The 25252-nt window shown below is 30.6% G+C and overlaps 3 protein-coding genes and 1 long non-coding RNA gene across 9 annotated transcripts; 3 read left to right on the forward strand and 1 right to left on the reverse strand.

Moving 5' to 3' along the window:
• Nucleotides 1-3758: 3758 nt before the first annotated feature.
• On the forward strand, nt 3759-4649 carry LOC114378777 (uncharacterized protein At5g01610-like). The gene has a single exon (XM_028337403.1). It carries the CDS (start codon nt 3884-3886, stop codon nt 4364-4366), a length of 483 nt encoding a protein of 160 aa, XP_028193204.1. The 5' UTR covers nt 3759-3883; the 3' UTR covers nt 4367-4649.
• A 2540-nt stretch (nt 4650-7189) lies between these two features.
• On the forward strand, nt 7190-8816 carry LOC114369357. The gene is made up of 2 exons (XM_028326579.1): nt 7190-7288; nt 8208-8816. Exons 1-2 carry the CDS (start codon nt 7190-7192, stop codon nt 8688-8690), a joined length of 582 nt encoding a protein of 193 aa, XP_028182380.1. The 3' UTR covers nt 8691-8816.
• A 4340-nt stretch (nt 8817-13156) lies between these two features.
• LOC114378784 (indole-3-acetic acid-induced protein ARG2-like) lies at nt 13157-14798 on the reverse strand. Its single transcript, XM_028337407.1, has 2 exons — nt 14526-14798; nt 13157-13646 (listed from the first exon to the last, which is right to left on the reverse strand). Exons 1-2 carry the CDS (start codon nt 14597-14599, stop codon nt 13424-13426), a joined length of 297 nt encoding a protein of 98 aa, XP_028193208.1. The 5' UTR covers nt 14600-14798; the 3' UTR covers nt 13157-13423.
• Nucleotides 14799-20370: 5572 nt separating this feature from the next.
• Nucleotides 20371-24965, forward strand: LOC114378792. Of its 6 annotated transcripts, none has more exons than XR_003659397.1 (11): nt 20389-20527; nt 20824-21059; nt 21626-21681; nt 22080-22153; nt 22363-22405; nt 22556-22605; nt 22888-22950; nt 23193-23273; nt 23533-23704; nt 24259-24364; nt 24463-24965. It is a non-coding gene; the product is annotated as an uncharacterized LOC114378792 (long non-coding RNA). The 6 variants fall into 6 exon arrangements; XR_003659396.1 differs by having other exon boundaries at nt 20400-20497; XR_003659395.1 differs by having other exon boundaries at nt 20371-21059; nt 21191-21681.
• The last annotated feature ends 287 nt before the right edge of the window (nt 24966-25252 follow it).

Below are 25252 nucleotides of genomic sequence, written 5' to 3' on the forward strand. Positions count from 1 at the left end.
TTTGTAATATCACAGGTTAAAAGAGATTTGTTCTAACACAATATCGACCTCTTTCCATAGCTTCTCGTTACGAGAAGAATTTGCACTTATATCTGGCGCGAGTTGCTGCAGCAAAGAGAAGATCTAATCATTTGTATCAGCTACTGTACAAATTTTCTCCTCAGTTTGAGTCCAAAGACCAGCTGCTTGCAAGAAAAGCTTTGCCGTGGGAAAATCAAAAAATAGAAGCCAATAATTTTCTGGATTTGAGGAGCAAAAAACGCATTCACGTGAACAATTAACACCCTTGTGGATTAAACGGTGCCTTGTTGGTAAGCATTCTCTAAGGAGCCTCCATAAGAAATGTTTGAATTTTGAAGGAATATTAAGATTTGAAATAGCCATCCAGTTACCATGAGTTTTGAGATGGTTATTATCAATGATGGTATCCATATGGTCATTGCTAATGGTAAGGCTGGTTCCAAATGCTAATACAATTCTCATTTCCAATCCTCCATCTCATACCTTAACTTATTATCACTACTTATGAAGCATGATACTACATCATATAAAACTTGAATTATGTCCAAGTTGAGCTTCCTAAAAATTCTCTTATGAAAAGTATCTTGTTTTCAGAACCTTTTTAACAATAGCATGGTTAGTCATCATTCTCCAATCATTTTTTCCCTAACAAGTGTAGTTTACTTGGGTGTCAATCTTGGACATAATTAAAGTTATATTTGGCGTAATATTTATGCTTCACACCTACTGGTTGTTAAAAGGGAGGACATAGGATGGAGAATTGACAATGGTCAGAAAATTAATATTTGGAGTCAACCATGGTTGTGATCAAAAGGTAATCCTTACGCAACTTTTTTGGCTCCTAACGGTCTCGAAGACATGAAAGAAAGTTCTATCATTGATCAGGTGTCTCAATTATGACACATATTGATCTTATGTCTTCAATCCTGAATTCAAGTTATATGGGTGACATTCAGAATCTTCCTCTTTTTAATGTTCATAATGATGATATTCGCGTATTTGAAAGTTTTTTGCCAATGGTATGTACGCTGTCAAAAATTTAAAAAATAAAAATAAAAAATCAACATGTTATCCCTCCTTCCTCACATTCATGATTCATCTCTCAGGGATCAGAGATCTTCACCTTCTCCTTCCTCACATCCTCCCTCCTTGCCGGCCCCATCTCTTGTCTTCTAAACAGCGTCGCCTCCACAACTTCTACAATAATAAAACCACTTCCCTTTTGTGTTTCCTCATTTTGGCATTTCTCACGGTTTTGAAATCCTTCCTCCACGACTTCTACAGTAATACCACACTAGTGCACCACAAACAAATATTGATTTTTTTTTTTACATTTATTTGGTCGCTAAGTGACCCAATAAATAATATATGCTATATATAACATTGTGTAATTACAAGTTTACAATCAATAATTAAATTATAATAAATTACTAAAACTTTAATTGTTAAAAAATATTCTATAAAATGTAGCTCTCACACTCTAGAGTAGTTAAATCTGAAAAATAATTATCCAGATTTTATGAAGTGACCAAAAGATTATTAAATACAAATATAAAATTAAATGTGAATATAAAAATGTTTGTAAATTAAAATAAATTGAAAACATGAAAATTATTTAATATTGTCTTCACTTAGATTAACAAAAAAAATAGTAGCATTGCACAAAGGGGGAATATCAGAATATGTTAAAATTGTATATAAAAAAGTATCTAATGCTTTCCAAATTTAGATCGATAAAAAATAATATAAGAAGATATAAAATTATTCTTCTAAAAATAAAAATACCATATTTTCATGTACCCCTTCTTAATATTTAATGAAAAATAAAAATTAAATAAAAATATATTAAATATGTGAAAAATATAAACAATTGTCTTTCTTATATAAAAAGACCGAAATGGGGTAAGACTTACTTCCTCCTGTCTCAAATATAATCTCAAATATAATAAGAAGAAAATTCGGTTCACACTAACTAAAGAAACTAATTAATTTTATTTAATTTTATTGATTTCAATTAAAAAATTTTGTTTTCTAATTTATCTCCTCGTTGAAACGAGTGGAAATTATCTTCTAAAGATTTTCAGGAGGAGAAAGAAAGACATCAACAATGAATCCCACTTAAACATTAATTCTCCCTCATACTTAAAAATGTCTATTAACTAAACAGAAGACTAATCTAATTGAAATTTAATATGAGAAATAGAAAAATTATTGAAATTAACATCATAATTAAATAAAAATATTTTATAAATAATAATAATAATAATAATAATAATAATAATAATAAATAAGATATAATTATTTTAAAAAATTATATTTGAAACCAAGAATTTTCATTTTTTTAAGGTCCGAGGGAGTAAGAGTTTAAAAATTAAGAGTGGATCCTCCAGTTGACAGACAAAGTTCTCTCACGTACCGCACGAGTTCCTCGCATTCTTGGAATAATATTAATTAATTCCTAGATACCAGTGTGTTGTTGAATAACTGAAATTATAAAAAAATAATTAATATTGGTACTAGTAGATCTGCAAAGCAATAGGCCACTCAAATGATTCAACTTCTTGATGATACTGGAAACAAAAATTTCAGCTTAAATTAATATTTTAATAATTAATCATTTCCTTAAAAAATAAACTAAAAAAACAGATACAATTCAAGCCGTATGAATTTCATTATCATTCGATACTATAAGAAATAATAATAAAAATTCCAAAGACAGGCTGGCATTTTATTATTATAAAATTTTAATAATAATAATAATAAATTACACAAATCTACTTTTAGATTTAAAAAAAATTGCATACATATTCCTTTATTTTTTAAAACCTACGCAAATATTTATTGAATTGTAAAGAAATTATGCATGTCTCTTTTTATTTTTGAGATTACACAAATCTTTCTTATTTAAGAAAATTACCTCTATTTTTAAAATATATTTAAATTTAATGTTATTATTGTTGGTATAGAATTGGTTCTAATAATTTTATGAGTTGGATTATTGATGGTTTGATTGAGATAATTTCAAAGATTTTGTTGTTTACCATGATATTCATTTAACTTATAGTTTTATTGGTATAGTAACTTGCTTTTTCACTGGTCTAAAGACCGGATCGGACCAATAGATTCAATCCAGATTCCGTGTCCAATCCAATACATCCTAAAATTCTATCCATCCTTAAATCTGTTTTTTTGAATAAAAAAACTTTCAAAATAATATCATTTTGATTTTTAAAAAAATATTATAACTTATGAAACTTTTTTAAGTAAAATTTACTTTTATTATTATTATTATTATTAATTTATACATATTATGTTTTTTTTTCAACATTACTAGAATATTTTATTAAAATATTTTATTAAGATAGGTTTGATCACTTTTGAATCTCTATTGAATCATTGACCCCAAATTAGTGTTTTCACCTATTCAATGATCTTTTTAATTTTTTTTTATCAAAACTGTCCCATACTTAAAGAGGCAGACAAAAATATATATATTTTTTAAAATACTCATTAAATATCAAATACAATGCATATTTAGGAGGATTTGTATAGATTTTAAAATTTGAGAAAAAAACATACTTAATTTTCTTAAATCTCACGCACAAGATTTACGTAAGTTAAAAAAGAGAGGAAAAAACCGTTGATAATTTCTTTAAAATTGAGTTGAGGGGAGATTTGTTTAAATTACTCTGATAATAATAATCGCGTTTAAAAAAAACACTTAATAATTTTTCTTCACTTTCAACTTTTTTTCCTACCGAAAGCTTAGTCTAAGAGTCCAGTGTCTCTATATCTATCTACCATATATCTTCCTTCCAAAATCCATCCTCTGCGAGTGAGTGTTTCGTTGGAGTCAGAGGCGATGATGTCTTCAATTAGATTCCTATGGATCCTGGTGGTGTGTTTGACGGCATCATGCGCGCTAAGCCAACCGCAGAAGCTATCAGCGTACGATGTTCTCATGGAGTACGGCTTCCCGGTGGGTCTTCTTCCGAAGGGAGCCATAGGGTATTCACTGAACAGAGACAGCGGCGAGTTCGCTGTGTATTTTGAAGGAGCCTGCAGCTTCGACATAGAATCCTACGCGCTCAAGTACAAGTCCACAATCACGGGTGTGATCTCCAAGGGCAGGCTCTACAATCTCAAAGGTGTCACCGTCAAAATCTTGCTCCTGTGGCTCAACATCGTCGAGGTCTCTCGTCAGGGCAACGATATTTACTTCTCTGTCGGCATCGCTTCCGCTGATTTCGGCGTCGAGAACTTCCTCGAGAGCCCCCAATGTGGTTGTGGCTTCGATTGCAAAACGCTCCCCTTAAACGGTGACGTTTACGTTTCCTCAATTTAATTACGCTTTTCTGTGATTCAATTGGTGAACCAACGGATTATTGGGTTGCAAAGTGTAGTAGATCTATCTCTCTCTTTTTTATGCTTTTTAAGTTAATAATTAGTCCTACTTTTTATTATCGGGGTATTGTTTGTTTCCCCTCAAATGATTTTCAGCATAGGGGATTCCGCCCTTTGTGGTGCCATTTGCCTCAGAATCCAAACAAATGTTACTTGTATCTGGCAATACTCTATTATTGTCTTGCCCAAATCCATCATTTCATTGGATATATCGCTCTTTTTTATTTTATTTTTTCTCTCTTTTTTTATATTCTATAAGTAAGAATAATAATTTGCTATTAATATTAAAGAAAGTAAATGATATCATAATATTAATATTAATATCGAACATATTATAAGGCATGTTAGATGTAGAGTGTAGGCAAAACAAGGTATTAATGTCATGAAATTAATGTTGAATGGTTCTTATGACATTTGAGTGTAATTCTTGATGGAAACGTCAAACTTTACTTATCTTCCCGGCGGAACTACGGATAAATCAAGGTATTTTCTGATAAACGGGAAGAGTTAAGAAAAAAAAAATATAGAGGCGTAGTCTTTTGTGTAGTTCTTTGTTTTGATTGTAGTTTTGTGTAGTTCTTTGTTTTGATTGTAGACCCATCTTGACATTTTTATGACTAATAATAGTTCGGTTATCAAACACCGAACTAAAGTGCAATTATCAATCTACATTAGTTAGGTAGATCTTTGTTTGAGATTTTTGAGAGAAGATAGATGATAACACACACCCCGTACCTCACGGCTAGCCTTTGAATAAGCCAAAACCTAATTGAAACTACTCGACTAATTTGGTTAGACTATCAGCACCAATTTTACACTTTACACGGGCCCCTCCTCCTCTAGAATACACTCCGCTGTTTTGATCTGGATAACCCAATTTTGTATCAAGCAGTCATTTCCGCCAGTGTAGGTTATTCTAACATACCATCAGCTTCTACTCACCCAAAGAAAATTGTTATTAATTTTCAACCAAAACCCATTTATCATTCCAAAAGCAATTCTAGGCTCCATCCTTTTTTTTTTGTTGATTATTTTCTCAATCCTGGCACAGCGGCAAAGTTGTGCCTTGGTGACTTTTTGATCATGGGTTTGAATCCGGAAACAGTCTCTTTGCATATACAAGGGTAAGGCTGCGCACAATTACCCTTCCCCATACTTTGGCTTAGGAAGGAGCCTTTGGTAACTGGGGTATGCTAGTTTTTTTTTTTCCTCCATCCTATCTGTCTGCAAAAAATACCAACATATTAAGTAGCTGCATATGATGTTTGTCATTCAATAGTACGACTTCGGACTTCCTTGTTGGGCTTCTTTCTAAAGGAGTGATTGGCTAATTAGACAACTGCACCGGCAAATTTAAAGCATTTTGATTATACTTGCACAGTTGTGAGTCCATCATAATGGGTGTTATCAGAAAGGACAGAATGTCCGGCTTATAAGGGATCGAAGTGATAGTTTTGTTTTAAACATTGTGCGCTTGTGAGAATCACTCAGCGATGAGGACAAGCTCCAATTTTCAGTTGGAATCGCTTCTGCGGATTTTGCGGTCAGTAGCTTCTATGTATGAGAGTCCCACTTGTAGTTGAAGCATAGACTGTTTCATGGGGTTGGGAGTTAGATGAACCAGTCAAGTGATTTTGTGTTATCTTCTATTCTTCTGTTGTGATGCATATTAAATAGGATTCTTATGGTTATGATTTGCTGGATGTGTAGGTACAGCTTCAACATCGTAACAATGTGACATTTAATGCTATTAGTTACAATTTCTTTTTATGAGGGTTAATACTTACAAATTTAAGAGAATAAAAGGGAGCATTTTTATTCAATAGGGAAAATGGGTTTACATATATAGATGAGATGCCTAACATGTTAACATAGGGTTACCAACAAAATAACCATTACAAAACTAATACTCCCCTCGACTTGAAGCAAATATATTCAAGATGCGCAACTTGGACAATAATTGTGGAAACATGATTGGGAATTGTTTTTGGTTGATAGATCTACCAATTGAAACCTTGATTGGACATAGATCAATCAAATAAATCCAGGTGCCACATGTTCATGAATAAAGTGAAAATCTATATCAATATGCTAATTGATGGTTAAGTTATTATCACAAAACAGTGTGGCAAATGATGTGGGAAGTTGAAAGTCAACCTAAATATACTTCAATCAAAGTAACACGGCAGTGAGCCAGTGACAACTGCAAGCGCTCGATATTCAACTTTATTAGCACAGAACTGTGGCATGTTTTTCATTTCCATGAAAATCAAGGAAATGCTAAAGAAAACAAAAAATTAGTTGTGGACTTGTGGGCATCTAGCCAACTACCCTAACCTGCATTTGCGTATGCTGAAATATTTAGATGGGAATGAGGAAACATCAATCATTGACTAGGTGAGTCTTTCAAACATCTGAGAAGATTGTGAACAACATGCAGATAGGCTGAATTTGTGAGCAACACAAGTAACGACGGGCATGGAAATCGTGTGATTCATCAGGCGCCAAATCAAAGCATCTTCCATAAGAATAATGGAGAGTTTGGAAGCCAAAAAATTAGTATCTTCAAAGAGATAAAGTATATTTGCTCTATGAAGGATACATTCTTTAGAAGATCAAGCAACCTTAAGGCCTAAAAACTATTTCAATTCAAATCACCAATTACATTTACAGTGTGTTTGGAACAACTTTAAGTTAATAGCTGAAAGTGAGCTAGCACAGTATTGCAAACTTACATAAAACATTATGCAAATCAAGACATGAAATGGAACTGCATCAAATTATTGCAAGACTTGGCTTAAGCCATAAAGAGACTTGTGAAGTTGGCAGACCAAGCCTGAATCCTCCACTTGATATCCAAGTGGTAAATTCATATACACCTCTTCAAACAAATTGCCACCGAGAAAAGCGTTATTAATATCAAGTTACACACGAGGTCAATGTTATAGAAAGCAAGAACCTGATAGTGCTTAATTTGCAAGTTGCAACCGGAGAAAAAGAATCCATTAAATTTATGCCAACTTGTTATGTAGCCTTCGGCTACGAATCAAGCTTCATACTTGCTCCGTAGAAAATACAACGGGCTTGCTCAGTCAACCAGCAGAACGGATTTATTTATCAAATAGAAAATTATTTCTTTTAAAGCAAAAAAAGCTGAGACAAATCCACTAAAAATAAATAAAATTATTTATTTTATGAAAATAAATACTTATTTCAATAAATAAGTTTAAACAAATTGATGTTTTTATTAACTTCATGACCTCTAATTTGTCGAGTGTTATGTTACTTTAGATAGAAAAATGTTGGTAATACATTTTTTTTTAAAACACGTTTTTATTGAAAATTATATAATCACATGAATTTTACTCTTTATTTACTCTCATTTAAGGTAAATGTTTCTTTAAACATTAATTAGTTTTTCAATAACCTGAAAACATAAACAAATATATAATTTTGTTTTAATTCTTTGAATAAGAATAGTTTTGTCAAAAAAATCATTTTATCGTAATAATTTATAAAATTAATAATCTTCTTTTAAAAATGTACATTAAAACATAATCAATAATTCAATATCAGAAGAAAAGAATATCTAATAAATTAATAATAATAAAATCTGTTTTTTTTAATAAATTAATTAGGTCCTCTTTGATCATAGCGAAACGCCGACGTTTAGTCCCCCTCCATTCCATCATCCCAGAACATACAAAACCGTGAAGTATTGAAGCCACCAGAGTCCCCAAACCCCAACCCCTAATCAGATTTCAATTCAATTCCAATAATAGAGGGACTACGTCCGACACCGCCTTCCTCCTCCTCCGGCGGTCACCGCCACCGGCGCCCCGACGGCGTACGAGATGCTGGAGAGCTTTCACTTTCCGGCAGGCATTCTCCCGAAAAGAGTGACCGGCTACGAGCTGGACCCGTCCAGCGGAAAATTCCACGCCGATCTGAACGGTTCGTGCAGTTTCTCCCTCGAAGGTTCGTACCAGCTGAGTTACCAGAAAATCATCACCGTCTACGTATCCGACGGCAGGCTCACCGAACTCCGGGGGATTAGCGTGAAGATCCTCTTCTTCTGGCTCAGCATTCTCGACGTCGTTCGTTTCGGCGATGATCTCGATTTCTCCGTCGGCGTCGCCTCCGCTTCCTTTCCCCTCGATAACTTCTTCGTCTCCCCGCAGTGCGGTAGCGGCTTGGATTGCGATGGTTTTCGAATTAGGAAACTCAAATTGAGAAACGGAAAACCCTCCCTTTCCTCCGTTTAGAAATTCAATTCAATCCAATTCTCCTTTATTTAACTATGATTATTTGTGGACGCTTGTGTTGTATGTTGTATGATATCTCTTGTTAGATGTTGATTTTGTATTTTTAAATTATTTTTATTTTCTTCATGAACTTTTTAATATGCAATTAATTTTTCTTAAAAAAATACTGATATCATTATTTTTCTTTTTTAAAGAAAAAATAAAGATAAATACATGAAATGTCTTTTTTTTTTCAACCAGTTATTATAATTGCACATATTATATTTATTGCCGCCTGAAAACGGTATGATGGATTTTCGGTTTTCGTCATGATGATGGGATAAATTAGTAAGTTTTTATGATCTGAGGAATTGTTTATAGGTATTATGATAATTTATGAGAACTAGTGTGAGTGCACAGTTCCGATTCTGGTCAGTTCGAGACTCAACGGACCTAGATTTTCGTTCCCCAGACAAAAAATAAATGAATAAAAATATTTCTTAAACAACCTTAATTTGGCTATAAGTTGAGAGTGAAAGAAAAAAAAAAAGAGATAAATAGCTGATAAAGTGTGATAGAAATAAAAATAGAGAAATGGAGGGGGGAAAAGAGTTATTAATTGCTGCAGAAATAATTCTGGCTTTGACATTATTTATTATCCATGCATTGAGTTCATCTGATAATGAATGAAGAAGTGGAATTATACAAGGACATGCAGAATCATAGCAAATATTACAATTAGCATATTAGTATCTCACTGTATGGTTATATTTCTCAACTGCAACCAAGAAAGGTGAAGCTTGTGTTGGATTTCCACATCCCAAATTCTGCAAGTAGCAATGTAGATTCACCTAGTGAACTCTCCCTGGTCTAGGCCTGAGTCAAGCTCATAACCGAAATTAATTCCTCGACGATCATATCTTATTAAGGGATATATCTCCCATTATGATCATTGCTAATGGTAAGGCTAAAAACTAGGAACACCATAGCTGATCTTAATAGCATATTCCTTTATAGGAATGTAAGCAGACGAGCTTTAATTTGCGTGTGTAAATATGAATATGTGTATATATTTACACACGCATAACTAAGACGTATTAAGTAAAATTTAGTTATTACAAGTAAAGAGAATTATAAATTTAACTCATACAATTATACGCAAACAATTAAAATTAAAAGTTAATGAATAATCATATAATTACTTTAAAAATTGTATATACTTACGTTTTAGTATTAAATATTTAAATATAGTATAATATTCTAAATTTATAATTCTCATTTTTCATAACTAGAGTTTTTATGCGATAAGTTTCCTGTATATATAATCGACAATCAATATTAAAAGAAAGACACAAATAACTTTTTTTAAGTACTCACATACTCCTCAATTAACTTTTAATCTTAACCATCTATAAATAAATAAAATCCCTCACTATATTATAAATATAGATTATATATAATTATATAATCTAAATTTATAATTCTTATTTCTATAAATAAATAAAATCCCTCACTAGATAATAAATACGTTAAATAAGTCGAAAACTCCTTCTACTACGTACACATATATTAAAAATCATTAGTATTATATGTGTGTAAATAATCATAATTAAAAATTAATTAGTATTACATAACTATATTTTTATCAGTAGTCAATAACTATTTAAAAAAAATTATGTATATTTATCTTTTAATCTTAACCATACAAATTATTTTCATTTTTCTCTCAGTAGTACTTTTTCGGAAACATTTTTTATTTTCTGTTTGAAACGGTGAGAATATGCATGTATTTAGAATTGTTGAACATAATAGTGAGAACTTTTTTTTTTATAAAATCAAAATAATTCTCTTACTAATTAGGTAAAATTTTGACTATTTTTATATTGTCCTAATATGAAATATATATTTTTATAAAGTAGTAATTGCTAAAAAGACATTAATTGAAAAAAAGGTACAGTACATGATATTGTCCGTTCAATAATCAACAGCGAAAGTATAAAATATTGCAACCAATTAAATAAACACTGAATTATCACCACCGTCAGCTATCATAATGACAAAACAATAAAATAAGGTGCAGCTCGATTCATTCTGCAGAAATGATAGTTCGGTTGTTTATAAAACTAAGAAAAATAGAAAATGATTGGAGGGTAAGCGAAGTTGGTGCTACAATACAACCATAGCCACGGCCAATTATGTTTGCAGAAAGTGGAGCACCGCCCCTCTATCATTCCGTGTTTAAGTATGGGAATGTTGCCATGCTTTAAAGTATTCAATGGATTTGGAGTACTATAACACATTCAATTTTCACATAAAATTAAAGAACAGAAAAATTATGGACCTTAAGCTTAAAGCCTGAAAGAAAGCGAAGAAAATAAAACTCCCCCCAACAACATCATCTCCTGTAATTAATAAACAAAGAAACGTTGATAACACGTTAATTTCTTAATATATTTTTATCATTAGTTAATTGTTTAAGAACTCAACTTTCATTTGGGGAAAAATAATTTATTTACAAGCGATTAAATTGACTTTTTAAGAAATACACCAATGATAAAAAAAAATTTGTTAAACATAAATTAGCAAAATGGTACTAACTTTACTCATAATTAAGAATCATAGTCAAGATAGTAATATGCGCTTCAAGTAAGCATTATTTTGCTTCCTAATGTAGTTTAACGACTAATCTATTCATATGTTTGAGTACCTATGTTTGTAAATATTGTATTAAGGAATCCAATTATACATATGCGCATGATTCTTAATTAATACATCAAAGTCATGACACTAGTCTAATTTAAACCGATTCACTTAGCCACAAAAAATTAAAGTCATTTAAATTAAGTCCTTAAAACCTAGGTTATCTTGTCTTGAACTGAGGTTAATATACTTTGTATCGCACAAGTCATATTACTCGATATATACTTGGACACATGTCTTATATTCGGGCATGACAAACACGACCCCCACGAACGGATACTTAATAAAATAGTGAGGAACAATTACCAAAAGATAACTTCCTCCCATGCTTCGTATATACTCAACCAGATAGAGTATAAGGTATGTTACTCATTCTATACATATAAACATCTCAAATTTAACTGACTTGGATCATCATAATCTCTTTTACATATATTTCCACCGACCACCATAGATTGGAACAAGGAGATATGAGATTATAGCAACACTAAACGAAGGCGCAGATTAAATTACTCGACTAGATTTGATAAGAAGATGCTCTATTACCACTTTTTCTTGTCTAACAATCTCAATGTACTACATTTTAGGAGGACAGTGTAATTAATCCATTAAAAAATAAATTCCTCCTTAATTATGAGATTTCTAAAGACTATTTATCAATTATCACATTTCATTTCATTGTATTTTGTCTGTCAAATACTCTGAGAAGACTACAAAATTAACATTGGCAATTAATCCTAGCAGTAGTAGTAGACATCTTCCCTGCATCTCATGCCTTGATATGATCGATTGTTGATTTGTATGAATCCACTCGAGTTGGTAACCATTATAAGTCTCAGGACATTTCCCTTATGTAGGTGTTTTCTTTTACCCATACATGCTATTACTATAGCAAACTCCCATTAAACTTGAATTTAGAATTACTATAACTATAGAGCGCTAGGTGTCAACATTTCTTCTGGTGTGCTTAACCAATGTCAAAAGGTTACGTATAAATCCACTCTGAATTATGAATTATCCTCCTCAAAATAGTAGTTTCGTCTTTTGGCATACATGGAGCATTTTAAAAATCAACTTTCTTTTCCTTGACAAATCAAATTAAGAATTCTGAAAAAAATTTATAACTAATAATAATTGTTAATGACTCTCAATGTCAACGATTAGTTTCAAACTTCATAAATCCAATGTATGCCACCCACATGTTACGCTCATCAACAAACTATTAATTGCTTTCTATTTCAAAATAATTTTAATTTTTGAAAAGTACTTAATTATTTGTTTTCAAATAATTATTATCAATGCTCTTATGTATATTTGGTGAAAAATACTTTAAATAAATAATATTATCTTAATTTTTTAAAGCAATAAATAACTTAAAACAATTTTTCATAAAATTAAAAATATTTCGAATGAGATAAACTCAATACATTTAGATGTTTCAATTTTCATTTCAATATATATATATATATATATATATATATCGCCCTGACAGTGGGTGAGAAGGGCAAAAGTTGAGGGAAGACGTGGTGTGCTAATCTTTAGCCATTAGGGACTTGTGGTTTCAATTTTGTATGTCTTATGGTCCTAGGGATTCTGCATTAAATGAACACGAGTCTCATGCATGGATCAGTAACTTTAAGATGAAATCAAGAAAACACGTTCGTGACCACAACACAAACTTGTGGAGGAAAGTTGATCGATCGGATTCATTTAATTACGAAAGCATACTTATGTGGAGGAAATAAAAATGGACAGGTACGCAATAGCACCCTTATGTGGACGAAATAGAAACAGAAAAGGAGGGTTTATACTTTATAGAGATTTGCATAGAAAGTTTCAAACTACTCGTATTATTCAGCAAAAGAGAATTCAACTAAAGCATAGTTTGAGTATTCAACATGAGATCCAATCACACTAGTAGACATTAATTTGGCCATATGCTAGATGGCCCATGCTGAATAATCCCCGAAGGTTCTGTGAACTTCGAGAGAGTCATATATGATATAACATATTCAAGTGACCAAAAAGGTTATTGAAATTAACTAGCTAGCGAGCTAGTGGTTGAATTTTTTGCCCAAAACCGTGGCTCTCAGCTCAGCAACATCAATCTCTTTGATGTTCTCCGGTTTGTAGTAACCAGTGACAGGGTCTGGGACCCACGAAACCTTTTCAGCACCTCCTCCTACCTTGTCTTCCCCTGACTTGGGAGCTATCTTGCTGCTGATGGAGGCAGCTCCTCCTCTTGTTGCGCTTTGTGTCGCTGCTGCGTACCCACGCCTGTTCCCCACACAAAACCAATTCCACATAACACTAATTACTGCTCCACCGTCCTAAAAATAATTGTTGTATAATAAAAAAAATATATGTTTCAAAATATTATTATTTTATTTTTTAATGTATTATTCATTATTTTTTCTATTTATACCCCTAATAACTATCATATGTTACATTAATTCCAATAAAGAAAATTAATTTATTAATTTATATTTTTTATTTGTTTGTTTTAAAAAATCTAGAATGATAATTATAATGAGATAAAGGAAGTATATTTCATTATTAATCCCTCACTTCATTATTCAATTTTTAATAACCCGTTAGAACAAGAATCCCCCTTTTCATAAAGAGAACAATAAATAACCCCCTCAGGCCAAAATTTAAGCCAACTATTGTGGCTTTTGAAAATAGAGCGCTCAACAAGTTATTTAACAAAAGAAAGAGAAACGTTAGTTGTAAGTTATTTATTACAACATTTTATTTTATAAAAAAGCTATGTAGTGGATGAGATGAATAAAGAGATTAACGTGTGGTGTGATAAACAAATAATATTATAAAAAATTACGTATAAAATAATACTCTAACTTAAGGAAATTAAAGTGGGAAACAGACAACTTAATTTCCTTCTTTTGTTGTTTCTTGTCAAGTACCATGTATTTGAATTCTGAAGAGACAGCCTAGCCTAGGATAAGAAATTAAGATTTTGTATTCTATGAATGAAAAAATTAATAAAATGAGAAAACACTCTAATATTATCCGACAGAAAGTTGATAATGTTGGAACTATAAATAGACAAACTCATATCACTTAGAAAATTACTGAACGTGCTGAAACTGCAAACAGTTTTTTGATAAAAATTGAGATGAGAAACGATTGTGGTACCTGGTGAGAGTGTTGGAGAATCCGTCGGCCACAAGAGCAGAGAGAACCTTGACGTTAGAGAAAGAGCGAGCCATTGGTGATTCAAATTGGTGGAAGCTAGCTAGCTAGGGTTTTCAACTGCGGAAAGCTTGTTCCTTAATTAGAAGAAAAGTGAGATGAAAAAACAAGATCTCCACAGAAGAACGAAGATCACTAGAGAAACCTCTGTATGTGGTCTGGAACGTTCCTCAAGGCAAGTAATTATGTTTATTTGTGAGTGGCAGAGACAAGTGGTCTGGTCGGGTATATATAGGCCAAGGAGAGGGGACGCGTAAGGAAAGAAAAAATTCTTTGCATAGTCAGTTCGTCACGCAAGATACGAGCGTCCTTAGAAAATTCCTCTCTTTCACACCACACCTATTCGTTGATACGTAGAGCCATTATTGTACTTGTCTTTATTTTTTTATCAATTGCCAAATTCTTTTTTTTCAAAACAATTCGACAATTACATGGATATATCATGCATATAGGAATTATACATGTACTTGTCCAATATTTTTTTTAAGAAAAAAATACAAGTTCTAAAATAATTTGGTCGTCTCCTCAAACAACGGGCGTGTGGACATACGAAAAAAAAAAGGAGAGAAAAATAATTAACAAGTGTACAAACAGATAAGATTGAAAATGATCATTTTCTTTTTGTTAAACTAATATGAATCATAATTTATTAGTTTTACCGTTTCCTCGATACAAACGGGTAGAAATATCAAAATTCAGAGCAATATCAATAATTTAATCTCATCAGAACTATTTTTTTTTTAAACCATATATCCTTCAATCAAAAGTCAATGATTAATTGTATTTAGATCTAATTAAAAGATCGACATTTATAATCACACATTTAAGAAACAAGATATCTATCAATTATATTACATCATATTGATAAATAATCACAAAATTTAAGTAAGTTAAATACATTGATTTATTTTTTCGATCAAAATTTGTTACAATAGATCACAAAAATAAGGATCAATCAAAATAATAGATTTTGTCATGTAAAAAAGAAGAGAAAAAAAAAAGGAGATGGCATAGATACTTTTCACGATCATGTTTCTAATAATCTTTTTATTATTTTAAAAATAAACTATTAAATTAATATTAAGGGTTTTAATAATTTTATATATAGTAATTAAGATTTTTTTAAAACTATAAATACAATTTGGATCCATGGAACGATGATTGCCACAAATGAGCAATTATGCGAGGAAAAGTGGGCGTTCAGCAGGCTTAAACATACTTGATAGATCCAGTGTTCTCCAGAAGACCAGAACGACCGTTGTTTCGCAGGAGAGTGTGACATCAGACGATCCACGTGGCGATTCTGAAAGAGACAGTGGAGCAGGTTTTGTCTAAAGAATCTTAATATTAATGCTGCTGTGTTTGTTACAAAATAATTATAAGCAAAGGAAAAAAAACTTCAAATTGAAATACAAAAAATAAATTTAAAGAATTTTTTCTTTTTCTTTTAACTAAATAAAAGTATATGTTCCTCATTTTTTTCTCGATTTTCTTTCTTTAATTCCAAATAAATGTAGCTGAAGGAGTCAAATGGTGGTGGATGAACTTGGGCTTGTTTTGACTTTACAACTTTGCCAACTTGTTCGTACATGAGTTAATATATAGACGCTAAAGAATGGTCGTCGATGGGAATCTTCCAATGCCGATTGACAAGTTCATTCTTAGTTTCCTAATCTCGGTATTTAACACATGTGCTGGTTAACCATTCGCAAACGCGCTTCATTACAAGACACAAATAATGTTATGTTTGGATTGAAATTAAAAATATTCACAACATATTTTAATGTAAATTTAACCTATAAAGTAAAACAAAAATAAAAATCCTGATTTTTTATAAAAATTACTTTTGTTTAAAAAATATCTTTTTCACCTGAATATCAAACATACACTTAATGGATTGTCCTTAATGAGATCTCATGTACAATTATGTGAGGATATACCTATCAAGTCATGCGGTTCTTCTTAATTTATGTAAAATTGAGGCTTAAATCAGATGTCAAGAACTAAAAAGAGATAAAAATTATAATTTAATCTTTTTTATAAAAAGAAACTTTAATGATTATAGAATGTCAATATAAAAAAATTACAATATTAATCAATAAAAAATTATTATCACTGTAACTTTTAAAATATTATTATAATAATTGATAAACATATTATACATGTCGATTGTAATTGAACAATAATATAAAATTTATTTACATTATTAATGTATGAAAAAGTTTAATAATTATACACCCTTGAATAAAAAGATTTACATTTACAAATGCTAACAAATAAAAAAAATTATTGATATATAACTTTTAAGATGATTATTATTTAATTTGATGACTTCTCAGTCTTCTTTCATCGAGTCGGTAGACTGGAAGACAAATGTGGAGAGAAAAAATTATAGGATTTGCAATAGTGGTAGTGAATGAAAGTTTTTAATATTTTTTTTGTTAATTTAATTTGGTTTAATTATCTTTTTATTTCATGTAATTTGGATATTTTATTTTTTAGTATCTATGAATTTATTTTGGTCATTTTAATCCATAAAATTTAGATATTTTGTTTTTTAGTCCCTGGAAATTACAATTTAATACATATATTAGTTGCCTTTTAAACTAATCTTTCTTATAAATTATCAATTATATATTTTTTATTATAAAATAATTTTTAATAAAATGTTCCTACTAAAAGAAATTAAATACAATTACGAAATTATCTAAATGCTTAAATTGTATATCAATAAATAAATATATTGTTAAAAGATATTTTTATTTTATAAAATATAATATTTAAAGTCACATATAACAGTGACGAGTGACGCATGGAAGTTAAATAACAAATTACCCTTTGGGGAAAGACAAGAGCCGTGTGCTCTACTTTCACTATGGCTATATCCTATATAATTGGCTCCAAGGTCCCCTTGTTGAGCCATTATGAGTTTCTGACTTTTTTCTCCACTTGCATATCTTAGCTGTTAATTAATGTACTTTTTTTTTTTGAAAAATGTAAATTATATTAAACCTAAAATGATACAACAATAAACAGGACATACTCGTAGATGGAGAAAATCAAAAGTCCTCCTAATACAAAAAAAGTTTATATCAAGATGCTAAAACAAATATAACAGGTGCGCTTGTCTATACATATAATCTTGCTAATAATCTCTGTTACAGTTAAGATTGATAATCTTCAAAAATCAGCTTGTTCCTAAACAGCCCGATACATTATACTCTAATTGCTATAGCTAGAATTTTTCCTTAAACACCTGATCTAAATCTACCCCTATTAATGCACTTTATTTGATATTGGAGAGAATGTAGCATAACATAAAAAGGTTAAATTAATGTTTTGTTTTTCTAATTTATTATTTAGATTTAATTTGATTTTTTTTATTTTTTGGTTTAATTTGGTTCTTTAATTTTTAAAATTGATCTCATTTGCTTCTTTAGTTTTTTTAATTTAATTTGATTCTCTAATTTTTAAAATTTATTTATTTTTAAAAAAATATGTATTTAGTGATAGTTTTGAACCGTCACAAGTGTGATTTGTTATAATTTAAACTGAAAAATTAAATTAAATCAATTTAAAAATTAAAGAATCAAATTAAACTCAAAAAATAAATTAAAAAACTAAAAAATTAATTTAACCTTTAAAAAATTCTTACAATACCATATAGACATTAATTAAGAAATACAACATTAATTAAATGTACTAACAATATTCTTCCAATAAATAAATTGTTGTGTACGGTAAAACAGAACATTTTTATGATAACAATTGTTTTAAAGTTGTTTATGAGATAATTTTTAATTGATCGATTGTATTAAAATGTTTTATACTAACATTACAACAAAATCTAACTATACTAAATATTATTTTCAATACAAACTATTATTTTATAAATTGCTATTAATACTTAAATGTTTGATTTGCATTTAAATTTCAAAAAAATATTAGGTCTGCCATTTAGACTTTTGGATGCCAATAGGACGGCAATAAATTAGTCAATGAACCTAATCATAGGTACAAAGATAGAGTGGAAATTGAGAATAGATGTAATCATCCTTGCTAGAGCATGAACAACACCATTGTCTCGCCTCCAAATATAACACAAGATTATGAATTTTCCTTTGATGTCGAACAAAAATGTTGAAGCAAATGTAAATATTAGCATAACTAATACATCTTTAGTCATGGAAAGGAATGAAAATAGATGAAAGAAAATGAAAAAAAAAGAGATAAAAGTGAGGGTGTTTAATTAAGATGAAAGAAAGTGTAAATAAAATGAAAATTTTGAATTAAAGTGTTTAGATGTGTAAGAAAAAAAATTGTTCATTAACACAATTCTCCTTTTACCCCTTATTAATGTGTTTTTTTTTTCTCTAGAAAAAAGGCAAGTTTTTTTTATCATCTACAAGGCATATAATCGAGGCATAATCGATAACCCATAAAACTGACAAAAGTATCAGTTTACATACCATTTTTTTTTATGAGTGAAGTATCCGATTATTATACAAAACAATTAAAATATATAAATAATCACATGTGAGTAAATAATTAATTAGCAAATTAAAAAAAAAAGACTAAGATAGAGGCGCTACCCAGCAGTAAAAATGAGAAAGGTGGCGGTACCATGAGTCGTGAGAGCACTAGTAATGTGAAATTGTGAAAAAAAAAAAAAGTATTAACGTTCCGTAAAAGCAAGGTTAGTCATGGAAAAAGAATTCAGCGTTCCTCTCTCTCTTGCACGTTCCATTTCAGTGCATTTCATCTCGTTTTGAACTTTTGGGGGTGAAGATATTATTCATTGGGACCTAACACTTTTTTCAAAACTTTCATATTTATTATATTCTTACCAAACACAATTAGTTAGGAAGACAAAATCCCCCAGAAGTTATGAATACCTGCAAAAATATCACAGATGAAAAGAGTAATTACTTTTTTGTTGGGACTTGAAATAAGAATAGGCATTTATTCGTTTTTTTTTATTAGTGCGGGTACATTTATTATAATACTTCCTAATTAAAATATGTATTTGAGTAAATAATTTATATTTAAAAAATAATCACCTCTTAAATCATTTAATATTATAGATAATCTTAAAAAGTCATTAAAATTATGACAAATTAACTAATTTAATCGATTATATTGATTTTGATGGATTAGATAATTATTTCTTATACACAGGAGCATGTGTAATATTATCTATAGATACTTTTAATGTTATGTTTTAAGTATTTAAGAGTAAATTTTCAATTTATTTATAATAATTTTTTATATTAATATATTTTTATTTATTTTATTAACTTTATATATAAGTTAAGTATAGGTCACGTGTGTAAATATGGATTTATAATTATCCAACGAATATAAGAATATGAATTAAAATTATTATTTATGTAGGTATGAGATTATATAGGAGTATTTTTTTTTAATACAAACAACAAGTAATATAGGATCTATTCATTTTCTTCCTTATACTTAAGGCATGGTTTTGGTACATGCGAAAGAAAGGGGAAAGGAGGAAAGAGAGGGTGACGTGGTGATTTGGTTGAGCAAAATTTTAAAAAAATAAATTGATGGGACCTATCGTTGCAGACTTCCACTGTCATACGAGGAGATTTATACAGAAATACAACATGTTACGTTACTATCCTCACATCTCTCTTACATTAATAGCTTGGGAGATTTGCAAAAATTCAACATATTAATCTTAAAAAGATATTTTCATAAATCCTATCATTCTGTTTTAATTCTATTTTTTTTATTTCTCTTCAACCAAGTTATCTCTATTTCCATCTTATATATATCTTATTTATTTCTCTTCTTTTTTTCTTGTTGTATATTCTCTTATGTTATCTCTTTTTCTCTTCCCACAACCAAAAGATACCCTTAACTCAAGTTCTATATCATTCAAGTTCTTGGTTAATTCTCAATTCCATCTACCTATTGATGTAAATTGTCATGAGATTAATGATTCTTCGTAGTTGCAAAATTTTGAATGATCTGAACTATGGTTTAGACTGTTTAGTGCCCATTCCTCCCCCCAATTGTGTATTTCTTTTTGGAATATCAGATGATTATTGGACAGAGATATTAATATTTGATAATTAGTTGTCTCCAACCCTAAAGTAGTTATGAAAATTTGTTGCTCGAGTTGTAGAAATCATTGTTTGCCACGTGCTTCTCCAGCAGTTTTTTCTGTTTATTCAACTGGTTTTGCTGACTGCATATATCAACTTTTTTGCAGAACCAGATAATGGTGGTGACTTCCTTGTTTACAATAGATGGGAAAGCGTAGGTGTAAAGGGACAAGACAAGATACATGGCCCTTTTAAATCATGTGAGAGTGCCATTCAGGAATTTGAACAAAAGTTTTTAGCCAAGACCAAGAATGCTTGGTCCAGTAGGAATAATTTTGTTTGCTATCCTAAAAGTTATGCTTGGTTGGAAATGGACTACAGTGGCAAGGAAAATGAATCTACTGTGAGTTATATGACTCTATTGCTCTTGCTTCATTTTCATTTTCTACATGTAACTTGATGTGCCTTTTTGCAATTAACTCTGGTTCGCTTGCCCTTGATCATGAAATTAATTCCCTGTCTCTTTTATGAAAGGCATTCTTATAGAGTAAACTTCACTCTTTTCTTGCCAATGGTGAATTGGCAATTGGTACTGTCTTTACTTGGAGTGTTAATGGTGGATGGGGAGCAAAAGGAGGAAGAAACTATTTCGATTGGTCATTCTAAACACTTGGATATTGCTTTTAGGTTACAGAAAATCCTGACCATGCTTTAGGAAAGCAGCCTCAGGAATCTAAACTTGAGCCACGTGTTGCAAAATTTATATCTCTTGTTTGCAATGTGAGCATGATGAATCAATGATATGCTTGACATTCTGTTGATTAATTTAAATCAATGATATGGTTTCCTTAGATTCAACTTATGACAGTCAATACTCATTATCATGTATCTGAATTCCTCATTCTAGAATTCTGATATTGTCTCATTCAATATTCTTTATCTACTTAAACTGTGGGATCCTTACTTTAGGGTACAATGCGAAGAAGTTGCCCCTTGGAAAATTGAGCAAATCAACAATTTTGAAGGTAGGCTTTTGGGCACATCATGTTTTTCTGCTTTGGCATTTGTTGTTTTTATTTAATATTCCTTTCAAAAGTCTATCACACAGTATTTTCTTCTTTTGTCACTCATGTTGGTGAAATCAACATTCTTCAATACTATTGAGCTTTTATTATTTCTCCTTTTATATGGGTAATTCAGGGATATAATCATGTACTTATGTGTGAGAATAGCAAAATTAATTCATTTGTAGAACGAGCCCAAGTTTTCATATTATTGAGAAGCCTTTTGATCATGGTGCAAAAGTTCCCTTGTAATAGTGACTTTGTTTTCATTATTTTGGACTCTAGAGCATTTCAACTTGCATGCTTTTCTTATGTTGTCTTGTTAAAAAAAATTAACTTATATTTTGTGAATTATTTAGGGCTATGAAGTTCTCAAAAGATTGGCTAATGTGATTGATAAAGGTGATAGGAAAGTTCTGAAACAATTAAGTGGGTAAGAAATTCGGTGTTCTTTTTTTTTTTTCCTTGATGTGCTATGCTCTATTTTTCCTTTGAAATACATACCCTTTTCATTTGCTTTTGAAAGAGTTGTGTGCTGTTTATCTATATTATAATTCATTTTCTATCATTTGAGGTTGGGAACTTTTGCTTTAAAGATATTGGAAAACCATATGTTATAATTGGTTTATCTGCTTGTTGCAGAGAATTCTACACTGTAATTCCTCATGATTTTGGATTCAAAAAAGTGCGTAAGCTATCTCTCTCTGTCTCATTTATCTAAAGAACACATGCATAGTTTTATTATATAATGGTTCAAAATCATAAATAAATTCTCGTGGTGCTTATGCATTATTTTTTTAGAGGAATATTAACATGAAAATATGAATAATGGCAGGTGAGTTTGTGATCGATACCCCTCAGAAGTTAAAACGAAAGTTAGAAATGGTAATCCTTTTCCCAGATGCATGTATTGACCTGGTTATTCTGGTTGCTCATAGATTATGATTATTATTTTCTTATATTTGGATGGTGGATTCTCTTATGAGGATTGCTATATACATAAATTATATACTTTCATTTATGACTCTGTTGGCTCTCCTGTTAGCCTTGGTAGCTTCCTCTTGTCCCCTTGGGGCCAACTTCAATTTTTTGCAATATTCTAGAAAATAAACTTATAATACTTTCTTTGTTTAACCATTGACATTAATTGATTCCTTATACTCAAAGGTTGAGGCTCTTGCTGAAATTGAGGTTGCCACAAAGCTCTTGAAAGATGACGCAGAAATGCAGGTATCTCTATTTTAATTATCTTCTTGTAGTTGATGGTCAATATCTAGAATTTTTTCAGTCTTTTCAAATTTTTTTCCCTCGGATAATTCGGTTAATTATTACAGATAATATCCTTATCTTTTCAAGCTCCAAGGATAACTTTATGTAATGAGCTTGATGCCTATGATATAGGCTGGAGCTAAAGTGTAGTTATTATAGATAATATACTCATCTCTTATCATACAATTCTGGATGTGCTGCAGGGAGATCCTCTGTATACTCATTATCAACGCCTTCATTGTGAACTGGCACCAGTTGAATTTGGTTGTGTGGAATTTTCTATGGTAAACAACTATGCTGTCTTTATAGTTTTGTTGCAAAATTGAAAAGGTAATTACTATGACAAAAAAGAGAGTCGAGAAAGGCAAAGTGAATTCTAAATGGTGATAACGTTTCTTTTCACCTGATATAAAATACCAGTTTGTTCCTAAGCATAAAAATCTTTCTGCAAAATTGCATACTGCAGTCCTTAAATTTGACCTGTTGCTGGAGCTTCTGTTCTTGATCCTGACAATATCATCGTGTCCCTTTTGATTTCACTAGATTGAAGAGTATACGAAGAACACTCATGCAGAAACACATTCAAACTATACTGTGGATATTGTTCAAATATTCAGGACATCAAGAGAAGGCGAGGCAGAACGGTTCAGAAAGGTTTGGCACTGTGGCTAATGCATCATTGAATAAGGATCTTCCTCCCTTAATTTTTCTTCTAGTAAGAATGTAACTTTGTAACTCAAAGTTGTTTCAGTTTATGATATGATGTTTATATGTAGACATTTTGCATTGAATTGAGCCAATTGTCTTCGTAATTGTCACTATTCTTATTAGTTAACTTGCATTATTGAGTGGTCTATCTAATACGACACATTATTTATTATTAGTTAAAATTAGTGTGAAATCAACTAAATTGATAGTAGGATCCTCTAAATAGGGAGTGGGACCCAACACATTCAATGAGTCTCACATGAATTTCAATTAATAATAGTGTTTTGAAGTGCGTATCTAGCATTTCTCATTATGTAATTCAATGACAAAATCTATATTGATCAATTAGTTTGCATGTTTTCATGTACTGTCAGTCATTATAACAAGTTTTTATTTGAGTCTGGCTCTTGAAGCCTGCCTCCTTGTTTGATTCCACAGCTAATTCCAGTTCATTGCTTTTAAATGCACTAGTGAATCTTTCATATAGGTTCAAATATTGTGTTTTGTATTCTTTTTGCTTTTACTAGTAAAGTTTATATGCTTCGCAATCTCATACTGCAGCACAAAAGGATTAGGAGGTACTGCTCTTGATCCTTCAAAAGCTCAGGAACTTGAGGATGGGCTCGTAGTTCCCCTAGGAAAGCCCAAAACAGAATCAGGCAAAAAGGTATGCACTAGAAGTTAAATTTTTATTAGCAGGGAAGTTTGTTGATAATTGTCATGATTTAATACTTCACATTTATTCTCTATCACTTTGTATTGCAGGGCGATCTATTGTACAATGAATACATTGTTTATAATGTGGAGCAGATTAGGATGCGCTATATTGTTCACTTAAATTTCAATTTTAAGACTACAAGTTAGCATCCAAACGATTACTATGTTATTTGTAACTTCATCATCTTCTAGTTCGCAAAGCCAATCAGCGATGATTATTATCAATGTCAAGTATTTTTACACCGAAAAGTGATGAAGTTTGCACTGTTGCTAAGAAAATGAAGTCAAAGGCTAGCCAGTGCTTTCGTATCTGTGGTAATATCGTAAGCCAAAAGAAACAAATGGAAACTAGGATGACATAATTAAGCGAGGCAAGAAATATGAATAAAATCGCTATAAATATAGCGAAATTTGGTTTTGAATTTTTAATACTTCAATTTCTTTTTTAGTTTTAGTTCTTTTAATTTTTTAAATGTTATTTTTGTAATGATGTACATGCATTTAACACGTTATGTTTGTGAACGATCGATAACATGGTAAGTGTCTTGGTATGTTTAGATGTGTCAATGATTTTTTTTTTTGAAAGACTGAACACAAAATGTACCATATTTAAACTCGGATAATTTACTACTGCTTGGCAGGGGCAAGCAAGTAGAATTATTTTCTTTTTCTTCTTAAATTAATCTAGCATCAGCTTCCTGTGTACTTGTACAATAAACGGAACATATCCTACATCTAGAGAAAATCAAAAGTCTCCCTAATACAAGAATGCCTATATCAAGATGCTAAAATAAACATAACAGGTACGCTTATCTATACATAAAAAACTTAATCTTAC

Source organism: Glycine soja, chromosome 2 (assembly GCF_004193775.1).
Source record: "Glycine soja cultivar W05 chromosome 2, ASM419377v2, whole genome shotgun sequence".
NCBI classification, from domain to species: domain Eukaryota; kingdom Viridiplantae; phylum Streptophyta; class Magnoliopsida; order Fabales; family Fabaceae; genus Glycine; species Glycine soja.